Source organism: Eulemur rufifrons, chromosome 15 (genome assembly GCF_041146395.1).
Source record: "Eulemur rufifrons isolate Redbay chromosome 15, OSU_ERuf_1, whole genome shotgun sequence".
Classification (NCBI taxonomy): Eukaryota; Metazoa; Chordata; class Mammalia; order Primates; family Lemuridae; genus Eulemur; species Eulemur rufifrons.
This window is the reverse complement of record NC_090997.1, coordinates 86,523,167-86,541,146: the sequence shown is the minus strand read 5'-3', so window position 1 is coordinate 86,541,146 and position 17,980 is coordinate 86,523,167. Positions and strand designations below refer to the sequence as shown.

The following is a 17,980-nucleotide window of genomic DNA, read 5'->3' as shown; positions in this document are numbered from 1 at the left end:
TGCCCTATTATTCTACTGCTTTAAGGCCCAAACAAACTTTACTTCATCTATGAAAGTCCCCTGGTTCCCCCAGGAATAATTCGCCAATTTTTGCACCTATACCCCTATGTCATTTACCCAAAGCCTCTTTTATAATATTTAATATATATTGTACAAATTGGGGTCCTTTTGAGGACTGGAATCAAATTTTGTTTATTTTTATTTTGCTTTGCTTTAGTATTTCCTAATGTCTAGTACAATGAATTGAATGCAGTAGATGTTATATATTTTTGTTGCATGAATGAAGGAATGTTTGTGTACAACTGTTCATAATCTCTAATTCCCACCTGGCTATAGCCAATATACTTATTACTCAGGTAATTAACTGGAATGAAGTTTATGGCCAAGAAAGATTATTTTCACTGTCAATCTGGCTCAAAAAAAATCAAATCTATGATTTCGAATTTTAAGACCAGGATCCAAAAAAAGGAACTATCCATATAGGAATTTGTTACAAAGGAATTGACCATCTTGAATCTAAAGGAAAATACATAAAATTGTATCAGGGATGTCAGTGACAGATAGGAATGCTTTTCTGTCAATTTTCTTAAAATAACTAAACAATCCCATGAATATACCTTTTCTGGAAGATATTTATTAAACGTTAAATTATGAAGGGTTTGAAACTTTGAAATTTAATCTGATGCTCACCAAGAAGACATTGAACAAATAGTAGTGACAAACTGAGTAACAATTTCAATTTCTGTAGGTTTTTAAAGAAAATCTCTTTGATAATGTGAGGTCACCTGCCTCATAAAATTCTAACAGACATATTTGGGCTTCCTAGATTGCTCTCCTCTAAAGGTTGCTTCAATTTCCCAGCCTAGACTTTTATAAAGCCTATAGATTGTGTGTCCTTTGTGTTTTCTAAGTCCCTAATAATTGAAATTTCAATTTAATGGTAATAAAAGAGGCAGAAGTAGGATTATCTACACAAATCAAAATTAATATGAAAATCAACCTTGAACCATCATTTTCAAATCTCTGTCTACACTCCCAAACCTTCACCTGGGTTCTAGAACCAAATCCTCACCTACTTACACATTTCCACTCTAACTACCTGAAGTTCACCATGCCCAAATGAAACTTCCAGTACTCACCTGGCAGGGGAGATACCATGATCACAAGACCAAATGAAACTCCCTAAAACTACCCTCCTCTTCCACCCAATTTTCCTGTCTCTGTTAACTAATGTATTTTTCTCTCTGTCACCGAAGCCCGATATGCTGTTGGCTTCTGACCACTGCTCCTCATTTATTTTCTACTTTTTGCCACATAGTTCTGCGGATTCATTCTTCCAAAGGTCTCTCATTTCTATAGTGAACTTATGTTGTTCCCACGCAGCCAGCATCCTTTTCTTTGGGCAACCCTCCCTCTCGTATTGGAGGTGAGGCTGCTGTCAAGCACGGTATCTGAGAAACTAGCATGTGACTTGAGGCCTGTCAATTCATGCATGGCATCTCATCCCTCAGCAAATGTTATTGGTCACCGGGGTAGGTTTATGCTGCAAGTAGGGCCAAGCAGAATTCCTTTCTTGGAATTCGTGATTAGATATTGTAATAAATTCTCTCTCTACTAGGATTGCTAATCTAGGAATAAGTGAATTTGCAACTACCAGCAGACATCTTCCCAGCTATAAGCAGGAAGTCTATTTAGAGTAGAAAGAGAATCAGAAGGCATCAGAGCAAATATGGAATGGCAGTGAGTTCTGACATTGTCTAAGTGCCTGGAGCTAGCCATGCTCAAAATCTATCTCATCCCTGGACTTGCCAGTTAGATCAGTCAAATTTCAAAATCCTGACTCTACCACTTTCTACCTGGGTAAACTTGGACAAGCTACTTAACTTTCCTGTGCCTCACTTATTTCATCTATAAAACGGGAGGTAATATTAGTACCTATCTCACAGGGTTATATGAGAATTAGCATTGTAAATGCTCAATAAATGTGAGCAGTAACCATCAAGTGCCAGTGAATTCTGTTGTTCGATCTAGTTTGAATTGGGGTCCGGTCACTTACAACAGAAAGAGTACTGGCAAAATGGTTTCAATTTCCTTAAAAACGTGCTTGGAGCCCTTCCTTCCTCTGTCTTTCCATTATCATCACCCCATGAGATTCCTGAGCAGTGTTTTAGCTGGGTTGTCTGACCACTTCTTCACTCTACAACACACCTGAACTGCCAGTGCCAAAGTGAGCTGCACTAAACATCACTTTCACCATGGAATGTCCTTGCCCTGATTTCTGTTCAGACTCCATTTCCTGGTTTCCAGGTTCCACCTTCATAGTTCAGTCTGAATCACTTCTCTCCCTAACATTCTGGTCAGACTGATAGCCTACCTTTTGAAAGATCAGACCTTGCTGATTCATGTCCCTCTGTCCTTCCATTGGTCATCGTCTTCATTTGGCCCATCTTTTTCCCTCAAGATCATTAGTTCCAATCATTCCTCGATGCAAGTTCTGCTTCCTCTACGATACCTCCTCTGACCACCATGACTTTCACTGAGTTTACCCTCCTTGATATTCCGAATCGTTTAAAATTCTGTACTACAGGCTGCAATATGCAATCATAGGTAATCGATACTGCTTTGGGCAGGTCTAACCCAAGGAGAAAGTGAGGTTTTGGGGTTCCATTTTTTTGGCATGTTTCCTAGCTCAGCAATAAGCACATATTCAGCATCAAAATAAATACTGTTTGTGAGGTCCAACCCTGACACTAACCATGCCTATTTTTTTAATTCTTTGGTTTTAAGAGAATTTTTTTTCAAATTAAAATAACTTTTACTGCAATTACCTAATCTTGATGCAAAAAACTCAATTCCAAGAGGCATAAAAATACTTAATTGACAAAATAAGGCAATAAGGCAATTTTAAGACAGTTACATGTCTTTATTACATAAACATTATAATATTTCTCATGGGAGTTGGTCTTCAGTTTGCTTCTTGCTTTCACAGAATGTCAAGTATCTGTAGAAATTATCTAAGAATGATTTATGAAACAAATACTCCCCTATCCCCATCAAAAAAAAAAGCCTCATTGCCTACATTTTCCAACCAGATTCCTAAGAAAAATAACAGGACTTGTTTATATTACAGTGTAATACATAAATTTCTTTCAAGATATAAAAAAGGACAGACTTCTAAAATACGAGTCTCCTTTTGTTTACAAAGTTCTATAAAAATACATTAAGTAGGTTCAAACATTTGTTGTTTGACTTATATTCCAGTTTACCAGAAACAAAAAATAGCAATTCATAAATACATGAACTACATTAATCTTGCAGCAATATAATGTCAACATCATCATGAACACCTTGCAAAAGTAGCTCTCCTGGGTACGTAACAATCTTCCTTCGTTTTGCAGCTTTGAGAGTTCCCACCAATGCTTCAAAGAGGTTGGCACATTTGTCATCTCGGAAGAGGACCCCAAATTTCACACTTAACTTTCCATCAGCATCTAATTTGAAAAAACATAATGTTAGCAAATGCAAAGTCTGTTTCTTGCCCTCATGTATGGCAGATTTACAAATCATTAATAAAAATCTAACTATGGGCTTACCAAGATTATAATTTAACCCTTCACAGACATAAATTCAATGTATCCTCTTCCCAGATCCAAAAAGTGATGGAATAAATACAATGTGTTATACACCTCTTACCCCTAGTATTACCTAGACAAACACTAAAAGAGAACCAAAAAACATTTTAAAAAATGTAAATGTGCTACAGTGCTGATATTGTAGATGAACTTCTCTCTCAATTTTGATTTTTTAATTGTTATGTTAGTTGTCAAATCAATAAATACAACAAATAAAAGAGAACTCCAAGAGCAGTGTTCCTTTAATTGTGTTCTGAACACACTCAGGATCCCCAGGGTGGGAGTGCCTTAAAAATGCATATTCCAGCCAGATGCAGTGGCTCACGCTTGTAATCCCAGCACTCTGGGAGGCCAAGCCAGGATAATTGCTTGAGGCCAGGAGTTTGAGAACAGCCTGGGCAACAACCCCATCTCTACAAAACATTTTTAAAAATTAACCAGGCATGGTGGCACATGCCTATAGTCCTAGCTACCAAGGAGGCTAAGGCAGGAGGGTCACTGGAGCTGGGAGTTTGAGGCTGCAGTGAGCTGTGATTGGGCCACTGCACTCCAGCCTGGATGATGGAATGAGACCTTGCCAAAAAAAAGAAAAAAAAAATCATATTCCTCAGCCATTCATCATGACTACTGAATCTGAATTCCTGGTAGTAGGCCCAGACATCCGTTATTTAACAGGAGGCTTCAATAACCTTATTTGGACGCCAGTTTTTAACGTAGACATTGAAAATTAAGATATACAAGAAGCGGATCTGCTGTTAAAAATCAATACACCGAACTTGAAGATAAGGGTAAGCTGGGACATCTCCCATCTTTGGGTGATTCCTTTGACCACCTGGCTGAACCCCCAGCCTCTTCCTACCCTCTGCGGCAGGCCCTTCCCTCCCACAGCCGCACCCACTGTTAAGAAGATGGCCACCACAGTGAGGGGAGGACCATGCCATGACCGAGGATTCCTGAGTCCCCATGATCCCCTGCGAGAACTTCCAACCGGACGCTCAGCAAACTCCGCCTAGACTTTTATGAGCAGCCAGCGCAGCAATGTGTTAGGCACTAGGGGCAGGTATGAGGAAGTACATAGAATCACTTTCTATATAAAATTGCTTTTAAAGAAAGGCCTTCAATTCCCATGAGGAAATAAGAAATATACTCATAACAAATAAAGCAACAGTACAAAGCAGTATGTGACTGGATGCCACATGAGTAGCGAAGACAATATGCCCTACAGTTTGGAGGGGAGCAAGATGTCTCTGGGCTAAAACGGTAAGGAAAACTTTGTGGAGGAGGCAGCACTTGTTCTCGACGTTAAAGGGGATGATAATGTGGAGCTTTTTAAAAACCTGACAGTCTTCAGTCGAAATTTCTGCCACCTACTAGTTTGGCCTTGGGCAGCCTGTTCAAAGCTCCCTAAGCCTTGGTTTCCTCCTCTGTAATGTGGGGATCTGAGTACCTTCCTCAGGACGCTGTCAGGGACACCGTTCAAAGCGCACAGCACAGTGTCCAGCACATACACACCGGCTGCTCTGTCGGTGATAAGGGCCCCTTAACGATGAGACGAATGGGGAGAGGATGCTGTGCCAAGCCAGGTGGCCACGGAAGCGGTGACTAGCGTGAGTCATTTTCTCACCCGGAGTAACCTGTCTCAGGTGCCACCGATTACAGACACAGGTGGAGCTGCTGGGTGTGAGGAAGCACAGCTCGGAGGACTTGCCTGGCATCGCTCTGAGCTTCAGTTACCTCATCCATCAAATGAGGGTAAACATACCCTCACAGGGTTGTTGCGAGAATGAACGTATATAACAGACATAAAGCCTTTGATAGAGTGCCCAGCACGTAGTAAATTCTCAACTTAGTTTACATTTTCTAAAGGCACCAAAGGCAGAAACCTGAGAGTAATCTTGGAACTCTCCTGAGCCCTCACCCCTCACCCTGACGGATGTCCAGGTGCTCCCACCATCTTCGTGTCTCCTGTCGCTCTAGCCTCTCCTCTCCAGTGACAATTCCTTGGTTTAGGTCCCAGTGGCTTCTCATCTAAGATAACTGCAAGCTGGTAACTGATAACCCCTTACCAGCCTCCTTTTCTCCATTTTTGTCCCCCACTAGTCCCCCACTAATCCTCCACATTGGGGTGGAAGAAACTTTATAGGATGCAATCTTTGTTGATATTCTTCTACTATAATCTTTCCATGGCTCCCTATCACCGTCAAATTAAAGTGAAGTCCATGGCCTCACAGATAAGGCTCCTCATCCTCTGGCCTCACATCTGTCGCTTGCCTGGTCTTCTGCCATCGCACTCCATGCACCTTTTGATCCAGTCACAATGAACTGTTGGCTGTGCCCAGGTGACAAGAGAGACCCTGCTTTTGTAATTTTGCCCCTGTTAAGCCATCTGCCCAGCATCGCAGACAGTTTCCCCTACTAAGTTCTTTTTATTGAAGAACGGACTCAAATGTCACTTTCCCTGAGAATCCCCCATGGTTCCCTCTGTTGAGTTAATATCTAGTAACTCTTATAACACTGAGTATATGTCTATCAAAGTACTCACTATCAATTACAGTAATAATAGCTATCATTTATTGAGTACTTGCTATGTTCCTAGAATTGTTCAATGTATTTTACAGTCATTAAAATTCACTCAATCCTCATTTCATGGAAGATAAGACACAATTGATTGCAAGAAGCACCATTATTTGATATTACAATTAAACTACCAATTTAACTATAGCACACCATGTACTATAAGATGTATCCTTATTTTATAGATTTTTTTTTTTTTTGAGACAGTCTCACTCTGTCGGCTCCCGCTAGAGTACAGTGGCATCATCATAGCTTACTGCAACCTCAAACTCCCAAGCTCAAGTGATCCTCCTGCCTCAGCTTCTCAAGTACCTGGGACTACTATCACACATCACCATGTCCAGCTAATTTTTCTGTTTTTTGTAGAGACGGGGTCTTGCTCTTGCTAAGACTGGTCTCAAACTCCTGACCTCAAGCAATCCTCCTGCCTCAGCTTCCCAAAGTGCTAGGATTATAGGTATGAGCCACCTCCCCTGGCTCTATTTTAGAGATTTTAAAATGCAAAAACAGTGACTTTGAATCACTGAAATAGAGAATTATTATTATTATACAAATAAGGAAACCAAGGCACAGAAAAGCTTAGTAATGTGCCCAAGGTCACAGAGCAACCATGTAGAGGAGATAGGATTCATTCCCAGAGAGTCTGGCTCCAGAACCTCTGCTGTTACTCACTTCCCTATGCATGCTTCCAGTGTGTCTGTCTTTCAGCTACCTAAAGAGGACCTGAAGGGCTGAGACGGAATTTTGTTTATTTCTGCATCTCCATCACTTGAGCTCAAAGGGCGCACTCGAGAAATATTTGTTGAGTAAAAGAAATTAAATCTCCAAATCGTCTTTCTCCACTTAATCTTTTTTCACTAGGTGAGAAATGAGACTTTGAAGAATTTGACTTTAAATGAAAAAGAAAAAATTAAATTAATCATTTTCCAACTTAAACTCATACATCATATGTAGATTAGTCAAAACTACTCCAGATACAACTTAAATAATTAACCATAACATGTCAGAAGATAACATATCTCTATACGTGCTTTTTAACTTAGTAAGTCTTTTATCAGAAACGAGAAAGGCAAGGTGCCCTGATGAAGCCGCAACATTAAAAGTTGTTTCATGCCTACAGAAGTTATGATAATTACCTTAAATCTAATTTGTAAAGCTGCTAATTTTGAAGTGGAATTTCAGTTTGCCCTAGTAGAATAATGACATTCTTCTAGTGATATAAAGGTTAGAATTTTTAAAAACCAATTGAATCTGAGCAATAAACACTAGGCTGACATGGATAAAGAAAAGGAAATCCTACAAATCTTTGGAACTATGCCTTTAACAGCTTTACTAATCCGAACAACAGTACACGCACATGTAAACTCCAAACTAATATTCAGAAATTATTTTAAAACCAATGTAGTTCAATGTATAGTCATGACTGAGTAGTATATTACTGTTTTTGTATTCTTTATATTTTCTGAGCACTGAAAACTTTGGAGGAAGATGAAATTAAGAAATACTGTGTGTATCTAGCTATTGCTATAACATATAGTAACACTAGTAATATTAATTAAGTAATGGCAATTTATATGATAAAAGTAAAATTTGCTATTTATGTGTGAAAATGCTAATTTATCATTTGGGATTTTATTTATGTGATATGTATAAATCAAGTCTGATTCCAGAATCAAAGTATTAATTTAAGAATTTTATTGACATTTCTAATTGCTGCTGCCTGAATAGAACAAGGTCTTCTTTAAAATTTGAAATTAATTTAAAAAACTGTCTAATGAATAAAAGTAATAACTTAAAAAAAAGTAACATGACCTTGCTGAGCTCAGGAGAAACTGAGGATGCGGGAGGAGGAACACAAGGAGGAGCATCACTATTGTAAATAAGACTCACCAAACGTCCATCAAGTGCTTATGGTGAAGTGAGGGGAAGGAAAATGGGGTTAGGAAACCTTGTTCATTTGTTTGATTACAAAACTAAATAAATTACATTTTTCCAATGTCTCCTCAGTGTTCTCTGCAAACATCACATTCATTCCCATTCAAAATTCAGCTCATGCATTTCCTCCTAAACTGACCTGCCCTGCACTTCAAAGTCCTACCTGAGCTTTAGGACTTAGTAATACCCCCAACTACTACAGCTCTCAATAATCTATTTCGCTGGGACTATGCTGAATGCCAGCACTGCCCAGTTCTTACCATTTTTTCTGATAATCGCCTCATGAGTATCTATCTGTTTTCATCAACTAAGAAGTAAGAGCCTTGAGGAAAAGGAATACACCTTATACTACCTATACTTGCATATGTAGAGGCTCAACAAATATAATAACTAACCCAATGAATTAAACTCACTTGGTTATTGAGTCCACACCAACTTCCATATGCCTCGTTTATCTTTCCTTCATACATTTCAGTAATGATGACTCAGGTTTATTTTAATAAATAAAGTGACTCCAGCAGACCAAAAAGAGGAAGTGCAGGAAGAAGATACCCATGTCCTCAACCTCAGAACCTGTGAATACGTTGCCTTACATGGCAAAGGGGACTTCTCAGGTGTGATTCAATTGAGGGCCCTGAAACAGGGAGATTACCCTGGACTATCTGGGTGAACCCAATGTCAGGGTCCTTAAAAATGGGAAGAGAAAGACAGAAGAGCAGGTCAGAGTGATGCAATGTGGACTCAACCAGCTGTTGCTGGCTTTGAAAATTAAGAAAGGCAGTTGGGTGCAGTGGCTCATGCCTGTAATCCCAACACTCTGGGAGGCCGAGGCGGGAGGATTGCTTGAGCTCAGGAGTTCGAGACCAGCCTGAGAAAGAGCGAGACCCCATCTCTACTAAAAATAGAAAAAATTAGCAAGGCATGGTGGCACGTGCCTGTAACCCCAGCTGCTTGGGAGGCTGAGGCAGGAGGATCACTTGAGCCCAGGAGTTTGAGGTTGCTGTGAGCTAGGCTGACACCATGGCACTGTAGCACAGGCAACAGAGCAAGACTCTGTCTCAAAAAAAAAAAAAAAAAAGAAAGAAAGAAATAAAATTAAGAAAGGGGCTGTGAGCCAAGGAATGTGGGAAGCCTCTAGAAGGTGGAAAAGGCAAGGAAACAGATCTCTCCTCAAACCTCCAGAAAGGATTGTACCCTGCCATCACCTTGACCTTAACCCAGCAAGACCCTTCTCAGACTTCTGAACCTACAGAACTGTTAAGATACTAACTGTGCTGTTTTACATCACTAAGTCTGTGGTAATCTGTTACGGTAAGAACAGAAAATTAATGCAGGGAATATGTGATATTAATGACTTAACGGAATTTTCAAAATGTGTCCTGTTACTTCAAAGGATTTGTGACACAATCAAGCTATAATGATAAAATAACTCTATGAGGTACTTTCTAGAGTTGTTTTTTACTCATATGATGTAATTTTAAAACTTTGAGTTCCATTATCCTAGTTGTTGCTGAATATGTCTATTGTTCTTATGATTTTCAAAATGCTCCCCAAATTCTTGTATATCTTGTCTTAGAGATACCAAATACTTCAAATTTTAAGTATAATAGCAGTTTGCATTACAGCTTAGGAAAAAGACACTAATACTACCAATTTTACATGTCACTATCTTCACAGAAGCGGCTTAGTTGTTGCTGGAAAAAAAGATGATGAAAAAAAAACTACCTAAGGGAGGGTTTACTTTAGTTACATGTACTAAAATACTTGATTTTCTAAAACCCAAGAATTTGGAGGAAGTAAAGACAATTTAGTATTATTTCAATCTAAGTCCCTAGTCATTTGGAAGTTTGTGAAATGGTGGCAGGGTAAAGCAGAAAACATGAATTTTAATAGTGTGACAAATAAAAATTGGAACATGATTCAATTACCAGATTTCAATGCAGTCAGATGAAAGAAGCCTGGCAATTTCCTCCCCATTCAAAGGGTAATGAAATACCTCAACCATTCTCTGCATCAGGATCACAATACCCCAAAAGCTCCAGGAGTTTCACGCATCTCCAGATGCCACTTCAGGCTGAGGGGCTGTAGGCAGAGCTGCCATAAATGTGTCTGAAGCCCTGGGTGACCCCTTCACAGGCTCCTTCAGAATGCTAGTCCTGCCTGCCCTGAGGCAAACTGGGAAGAAATATTCTGTGTTAGAATACTTACTTTTTGAACCCAAACGATGAATTTCCTCCACTAAGAGGTTAACCTCATGATCCACATTCATTGCTACCTGAGAGAACAAAAAGTAAGTCTCCATTATTACCGTTTCTACATTCCATTAAACACATCCAAATCCAAGGGCTTTTTCTTTTTTTCTTGCTGCATTTGTCACCATTAATTTACCACATCCCTCTTCCTAAAAATACTTGTGTGATGGATGTGGCACTGAAGTATCCCTACTGTCCCTCTACCTTTATAGCTGCCCTCTCAGCTGCCCCCACTCCTGGTCCCCACAGTGGGGAGAATGCAGCCATTCTCCTATACCCACTCTCCACTCTAAGCAGGTCTTCTCATGGCGCCCTGCTAGGCACCAAAAATACAACCAGGGAGCAGCACAGGCTCTGCCCTCAGGGAGCTCACCTTCCAAAGGCAGAGAAAGGCCTCCAGTGAATAGCAACGTGACAAGCACTGTTTGAGTGGTGGGTCCAAGGCACTATGGAAGCACAAAGGAGGAAGCTACAGAAGGCGGATTCCTGGAGGTCAGTGGGGAGGAGTGGAGCAGGTAGGCAAGTAGAAAAGAGGGAAAAAAAAAAAAAAAAAAAAAAAAAGCAAAAGCATAGAAGCCAAGGAGAAAAAGTATAGCACACCTGAGGCAGGCCCTAAGCTAGGAGCTGGGGAGACCAAGATAAACTGACACATTCCCTGCCTTTCTGGAGCCTGTAGTCTAGTGGGGGAGGTAGACTCATACAAAGGCAATTTTAATACCCTTATGTCAGTGCAGTGATAACTTCTGGGTCACATGCAGGGGCATCGTGTCCTTCTCTGGCCAATAAATCTGACTGCAGTGGAAAGCTTGCAGTGAAGACCATTCATCTGAGGATAAGGAGGAATCCAGGACGTGACAGGAGCTGAGCCTTCCTTGACGCACTGTGTCCTCCATGGGCTGGGTTTCTGCCCTTCAGTGCAGCCTCCACCCTACCCCCTTGATCTCTAGGCTACAGCTACATGGGGCTTCTTTTTATGTCACAAGTGTCCCTCAAGCTCACATCCAGGCTTCACAAATACTGTTGCTTCAACCCAGACTATCACTATTCCTCTTTCCTGGAGCTAACTCCCACACATCCAGTCCCAGCTTCAATATAACTTCCCCCAGAAAGCCTTCCCTGAACTCCTGGAGTAGGAGAGCTCCCCGACTGCATGTTCCCACAGCACCGTGTGCCCCTCTTCATTTCACCCCATTGGAATGACTGGTTTTCAAGCTTTCACCACTAGCAGGTAAGCTCCTCTCTGCAGTCTGACAAATGCTCACTGCTGCATCGTGTCTGGCACCAAGAGTAGGGCTAAAGAAATATTGGTTTCATGAGAAAGGATGGAACTATATCTGCAGGAGGGTCAGAAAGTATGAACAACTGGACAGAATATGCATCAGTTCAGTTTGTTTTCAAATTACAAGTTTCCCAAATCAAATAAGGCCCCAAAAAGTGGAGTTGTGTGTATGGGTTTTTTGGGGGTGATGATTTGGAAGAAACAACTTTATCCAGATGGATTGTAACTAATTCCTGGTAGCTTTTAAAAACAAGAGTGACATCTATGACTATATACCACCTGTTTAAATGATACTGACTGGGACACCAGATTTTCTATCAGCTAATAATTAAAAGTGTCACTACCATCTGCTATGCTTTTTGTGTGCATATCATAATTTAAGGATCTCGGATTGCAATAAAATGCAAAATCTTCAATTAAATGCATCTTCATAAAACTTATTATCAAAAATTATAGTGTCCAAATATTAGGGACTTTGTATTGACAAAATCATTATACGTGACTCAAGACAATTTAAGAGACATATTAAAAATCTAAAATATACCCAGAATACACAGCCACTACACTGAAGTCCTGAACACCACGCCATGAGAATAACAGTAGGAAAAACCTGTTAATGTCAGTGTGGCGGACAGCTGTTCTTTTGCCTGCCCCACACCCATTCCCCATTCTGGCAGCAGCAGTCTAGTTTTTCTTTGGCTAGAACCTTTCTCTCCTTACTCTAACCCATGTATCTTGAGTAGAGCCTCACCCTGGGCTCCAGAAGTGGTACAGGGCTAGAATGATTGGTCTGTGGCATAAGGTAGGTGTTCCCATCCAGAACAATGAGGTTCGGCCCTGAGATTTTGCTAGAACTATTAATAAAACATCACTCTCCTTCCACTGGATTCTAAGATGTTAAGTTTACAGTCCCTGATGTCAGTGGCCACCATGTGGAAAGAGCCTGCCAGGAATAAAGCTAACACAAAGAAAAGTCAGCCATGTAACAAAGACTGAGCCCATACATGAAAGGCCTGGACTTTCCAGCTACGAGAAAGAACCGGTATCTTTCCTGGTTTTGCTTGTGCTGGTTTGAGTTTCTCTCACTTGCACTTGAAAGAATCTTGACCCATAAAGTTAGCATAGAGAAGATCTGCCACTATTTTTTAAAAACTAAAGGATTTTTTACGTACTTATGTGAACAGTCTTGCTTTGTGTTGCTCTATTGGGCTGGACGGATATAGATGTACTAGAAAGGCAGATTTGGGAGCCATATAGAAAAAATTCTCTAGCCATCAAAACTGCCTAACAATGAATAAAGTTTACACCTGTTCCTGGAAGCATTAACGTAGAGGTAGTAAAATCTGTGAGGGATGATGAGGAAATTAGCCTCACTGGAGAGAAGGAAGAACAGAATGTCCAAGGAGTTTAAGGATCTCTCCAATTCTCAGATTCTCTGATTTCCCCCACCCTGAAAATATATCAAGTTCACACCCTTATTCACTCCTTCCACCCACCACCAGCCACACACTGCAGACGGAGCTCTCATTTAGTAACAAGAATCAAAGAGGAAATCCTTCTACTATGTATAGCATGCATACCTGTGTTATATTAGGCAGGCGCATGTTTAGCCAATTTTAAGAAGGGAAGGCAACCAGCATTTCTTGATAATCACACACCAACTTCTTTATTTCAATCTACGTAATTCTAAGAACCTTGCAAAGTATTTATGATTTATTCCCATTTTATGGGTAATAAAACAGGCTCGGAGGGGTGAATTCCCCACGATGAAATGCTGTTTCTACCATATCATTCTGCCTCTTCTCCTCTTCTTCCTCTTTTGCTGTTATGTAAATTCACTAAATATAATGAGTTGTATTTGTATGAAATATTACATGCTGAGTGCTTATTAAGGCAGAACACTTACAAGGCAAGAAAGGCTCCCTGCCTAGGCTACTATGAATAGGAAAATAATATAATAGGGTTAGAAACAATTGCTAGCATACATAATTTGGCGTGTTTTATGTATTATTTAAGGGGGAGAGGGACAAAGGGGGAAAATACCCATTGTGACACAATCCTGGGAAGGCCCATGACATTTCATGAGAAGGACAGATGCCTGGGACTGCAGTGAGCAAGAAGATCAAGAACAATGAGGAGAGGCCATAGCAGAGTAATTCTAGGGAAGAAAGAGCTTGTCAGTGAGTGGCTGAATCAGAAGAAAGGAAGAGGGACTCAAGGAAGGCGACGACAGATGTCAGTCTGTCGCAGACTTGAATTAGGCTTTGTGCGTGAAAATCACAAAGAAAGTATATTGGAGGACTTGGGCATATACTGAAACGCCCCACCATCAAAATGCACTTAAGAACGTATTTAAGGACCCTCTTAGCGTTGTTATTTTTTAAAAGTTTGGAGACGATACACGGAGATTTCCTAATGTCCAAGGACATAAAGCCTACTGGTGGAGTACGGACCTCTGGAAATTAGGAGCCAACTTGACACACTAGGGCAGGGCACTTTCTTACAGCCCTAACAATCAGTGACTTGCAGCTGGCGTGGGTCAAAGGATGTCTGGCTTCCTTCCTCCCTCCTCGCTGGCGCGCGCACACTCCATATTTGGCCATCCCTGCTCCAAGTTTGGGGCTTTGCCAGGTAGGGGTCCCCAAACCTTGTGCCCTGCAGGGCATCACATGGTCATCACCGGCGCGGGTGCAGAGATGGGGAACACCGAGCTCAGTCCCCCGTTTTGGGGCGGCACAGCTGGCTCCCTGGAAGGCGTCCCGGAAGCCTTTGTCTCCGCAACTCACTGGCCAGCGCCACCCGCCAGCCTCTCCCAGGGTCCCGGCATCCTGGCGACTAAAACGGACCCTGCCTCGGGCTCCAGGAGCCCCTGGGGGCCCCTCACTACCCCCTACTTCCCGACCTGGAGCGCAAACAGCCGCACCCACCTCCGGCGCTGCAAAGTCCCCTGCCCTGAGGCCACCAAATTCCTCGGGGCGTCTCTCCCCTCGCCCCCAGCCCTTCCCCACCCGGCTCTGCAGAACTGAACCACCGCCAAGTGCAAAGCTACACGTCGCACCGCGGTAAAAATCATGCCATTTCTGGTAAAAATCGTGCCATTTCTGCTCGCTTCCCTGTCCGCCCCCGGCCGGCAAAACGTCACGTGAGCCGAGTGCGGAAGTCTGCCCGAGAGGTGGGGGCGTGGGAGGCGCGCGCCCACCGGGTCCCCCTCCTGCACGGTGTCCCCTGCCACTTACAACCTCTGTGCGCCTTAGCCCCAATCCCGGCCCCGGCTCTCACCCGCAGCCCACGATCGCCGGCTGCCCGGCCCCCACCGGACACCCCAGTCCATCCTTCATACCTGGCCACCTCTTCCCCGGGGACTCACCTCTCCGCCTCGGTTTCTTTTCCTATGAAGAACCCGCGCCGCGTCGGTCCGGTCCCGGTTATCTTCAATGCACTAGGGAGGAAGAGGCTGAGGAAGGAAGTGGCTGAAGCAAAGAGAAAGACGGCCGAGGAGGAGGAGGAGGAAGGGGAGGAGGAGCTGGGGGGGGGGGTGGAAAGTAAGAGTTTATGTTCTCAGGAAGGGGGCCGCCCACACTCCCAGGGACAAGCCTATGAGGAGGAAACTCAGGGGAGGAGACGTCCCAGAAGGGGTCAAACTCCAGACAGGTGTGGGGCGGCTGAGGCTTCTAGGAAAAGGCGCGCAGAGCTTCGATTACCGCCACCTTTCCACCGTGCCGCTCAGCGCCAACGATCCCCAGCCCCCTGCATTTGATCCTGGGCGTTGACTTCTTGCCAGGATCTCTCTCCCAACATAAGAAACAAAGCGCCCCCAACATGCTGAATGCTGAGGTCTCTCAAGAAGAACTTGACTTTCATTGGTTCTGTATGCCTGGAGCTGGAGCCTCCTGAAGACTACGACACATGGCTTGAGAATGGTCTGATTCGCAAAACAAAATGCATTCTTGAAAACCAATTTGTTCTACTGCAAAGAAATTTTACTGGACAAAAAAAAATGTTATTGGACAAAGCTAGTTCTCGATCCTAGGTCAATGTTGGTTTCTTCTCTTCTTCACCCATTATTTCCTACATTTAACTTCATAATTCGATTTATTCATACCCCCTTTATTTTAGTCGCCGTTATTTTAGTGTGTGTTGTGTGTGTGTGTGTGTGAGTGAAAGAGATGAGATGCTTGCTGTAGCAGAGTCCCTTTGAAAAGGAAACCTGAGGCCCTGCTGAGAAGTTACCCAAACCATTTCTAGAGCAGGAGTTGCACAAATAACTACAAAAAAAATCGTCTCCTACTTCCTCCCCGCCCGCATCCCCACTGATTGAATTGAGAATGATCACATGACCTAAAAGCGCACAATTATAAACTGGCCATCATCCTGTGAGGTGACCTGGAACATACAGTTCTCACCTAACAGCACCTCTGATGATTAGTAAGCTAATCGGACTCTCCCTGGGAAATTGAAAGAGAAGAACACGGAGACTGCTGAGTCTTCTCACAGAAAGGCTGAAGCTGAGAGAGTGTGAGGCTGAAGGGGCCAAAATGGGCTTCAGGTAAGCAAAACATTTGAGTAAGTAGAAACCACAAGGATGTAGTGGCAGATGGGGGCGAGGGCGCAAGTGCTAGAAGCGGAGTCTAAGAGAAGCTGAGACCCAGAGATAGAAGGAGGGCAACAAAAACTTGCATCCCAGGGGGGACACGAGTATCCAGGTCCCTGGCGCTGCCCTGGATCCATCCACTTCCCAAACTGCGTTCTAGTTACCCTTTTATAGTAAACACCTGGGTGTGACCCTGAATGAGTCTCTGTTCTGTAATCTTCAACAAAGGTCTGATTCTTCTAAAATGTCTCATGTCAGATGAAGTTTAAGGTGACTCCAGGATCCTTTGAGGCTTATTTTTTTCCTCCCTAAAGGAAAGCTGAGAAGTTGTACTTTTTATCTTTCAAAGTCTACATAATGCAAAAATTGTGATTCAAGAAAGATATCATATTTAGCAATTCCCCAAGCAGGACCTGGTTACTTTGGCCTATGAAAGTGATCACAGTTCCTCAGTCAGATAATATCCAATGACAGGAAATAATGAATCTGTGGTTTGCCACTTCTGTTATGGCTAACAACTGGTGTTTCCCAGTATTCTGCCAACCAGAAAAAAAAAAGAAAGAAAGAAATAGATTAATTTACTTAAAGAAATGAATGTCCCAGGTAATAGAAAAATAAATTCACTCTTAAGAAACACTTGCTTTATATATATGCTAACTAAGCATTATATAAACTTCATGTTAATCTATAAGGAATTGCAATTCAAGAAAGTTGCTTTTTGACTTTTAACAAAAAGTCCCAAAACAATAAATGTTGGTGTGGATGCTGAGAGATAGGAACACTCGTGCACTGCTGGTGGGACTGCAAACTAGTGCAACCTCTGTGGAAAGTAATAGGAAATACCTCAAAGAGCTACAAGTAGAACTGCCATTTCATCCAGCAATCCCATTACTGGGCATCTACCCAAAGAAACAAAAGACATTCTATAAAAAAGACATCTGCACTAGAATGTTTAGAGCAGCACAATTCACAATTACAAAGATGTGGAAATAACCCAAGTGCCCATCAATACATGAGTGGATTAATAAAACGTGATATATGTATACCATGGAGTACTACTCAGCCACAAAAACAATGATGATTTAGGACCTCTTGTATTATCCTGGATAGAGCTGGAGCCCAGTCTACTAAGTTAGGTATCACAAGAATGGAAAAACAAGCACCACATGTACTCACCATCAAATTGGTATTAATTGACTTAACTGACCAACACTTATGTGCACATATAATAGTAACATTCATCAGGTGTCAGGCAGGTGGCAGTGGAGAGGAGGGGATGGGTATATACACAACTAATGGGTGCGGTGTGCACCGTCTGGGGGATGGACATGCTTGAAGCTCTGACTCGGGTGGGGCAAAGGCAATATATGTAACCTAAACATTTGTCCCCGTATAATATGCTGAAATTAAAAAACAAATTTAAAAAAATTTTTATTAAAGAAATATTAAATTTTTTTCAAGTAATATTTTACATACCCAATTTATACTCCTTCAGTTTCCATACAGACTTTTGCCATCATTTTTTGTTCTCTTAGGAATATTACCATCATGTACAACATAAACAGTGTGGCAGTTTAACGTAGAAAGCAAATAATAAAGTTTGTCAAATGGTTAAAAAGTATTTATGAAATCTTAAGGATGCGCCAACAACAATGTGCCCATAGTGAAAGGTACAGAGTAGCGTAAAGCATGATCTTTGTGAAACAGAATTTATAAT

At 42.0% G+C, this 17,980-nt stretch overlaps 1 protein-coding gene across 1 annotated transcript; it reads right to left on the bottom strand.

Moving 5' to 3' along the window:
• Positions 1 to 2,900: 2,900 nt before the first annotated feature.
• Positions 2,901 to 15,164, bottom strand: ABRACL (ABRA C-terminal like). The gene is made up of 3 exons (XM_069488438.1): positions 15,040 to 15,164; positions 10,350 to 10,416; positions 2,901 to 3,491 (listed from the first exon to the last, which is right to left on the bottom strand). The coding sequence occupies exons 2-3, from the start codon at positions 10,408 to 10,410 to the stop codon at positions 3,307 to 3,309; spliced, it is 246 nt and encodes an 81-aa protein (XP_069344539.1). The 5' UTR covers positions 10,411 to 10,416; positions 15,040 to 15,164; the 3' UTR covers positions 2,901 to 3,306.
• Between the last annotated feature and the right edge of the window lie 2,816 nt (positions 15,165 to 17,980).

What these genes read in the sequence shown, in the direction of transcription:
- ABRACL (XM_069488438.1), bottom strand. Translation starts at nt 10,410, where the DNA reads ATGAATGTGGATCATGAGGTTAACCTCTTAGTGGAGGAAATTCATCGT. An exon ending in TCATCGTTTGGGTTCAAAAA is followed by an intron (nt 3,492 to 10,349) that starts GTAAGTATTCTA and finishes TTTTCAAATTAG; the next exon opens with ATGCTGATGGAAAGTTAAGT.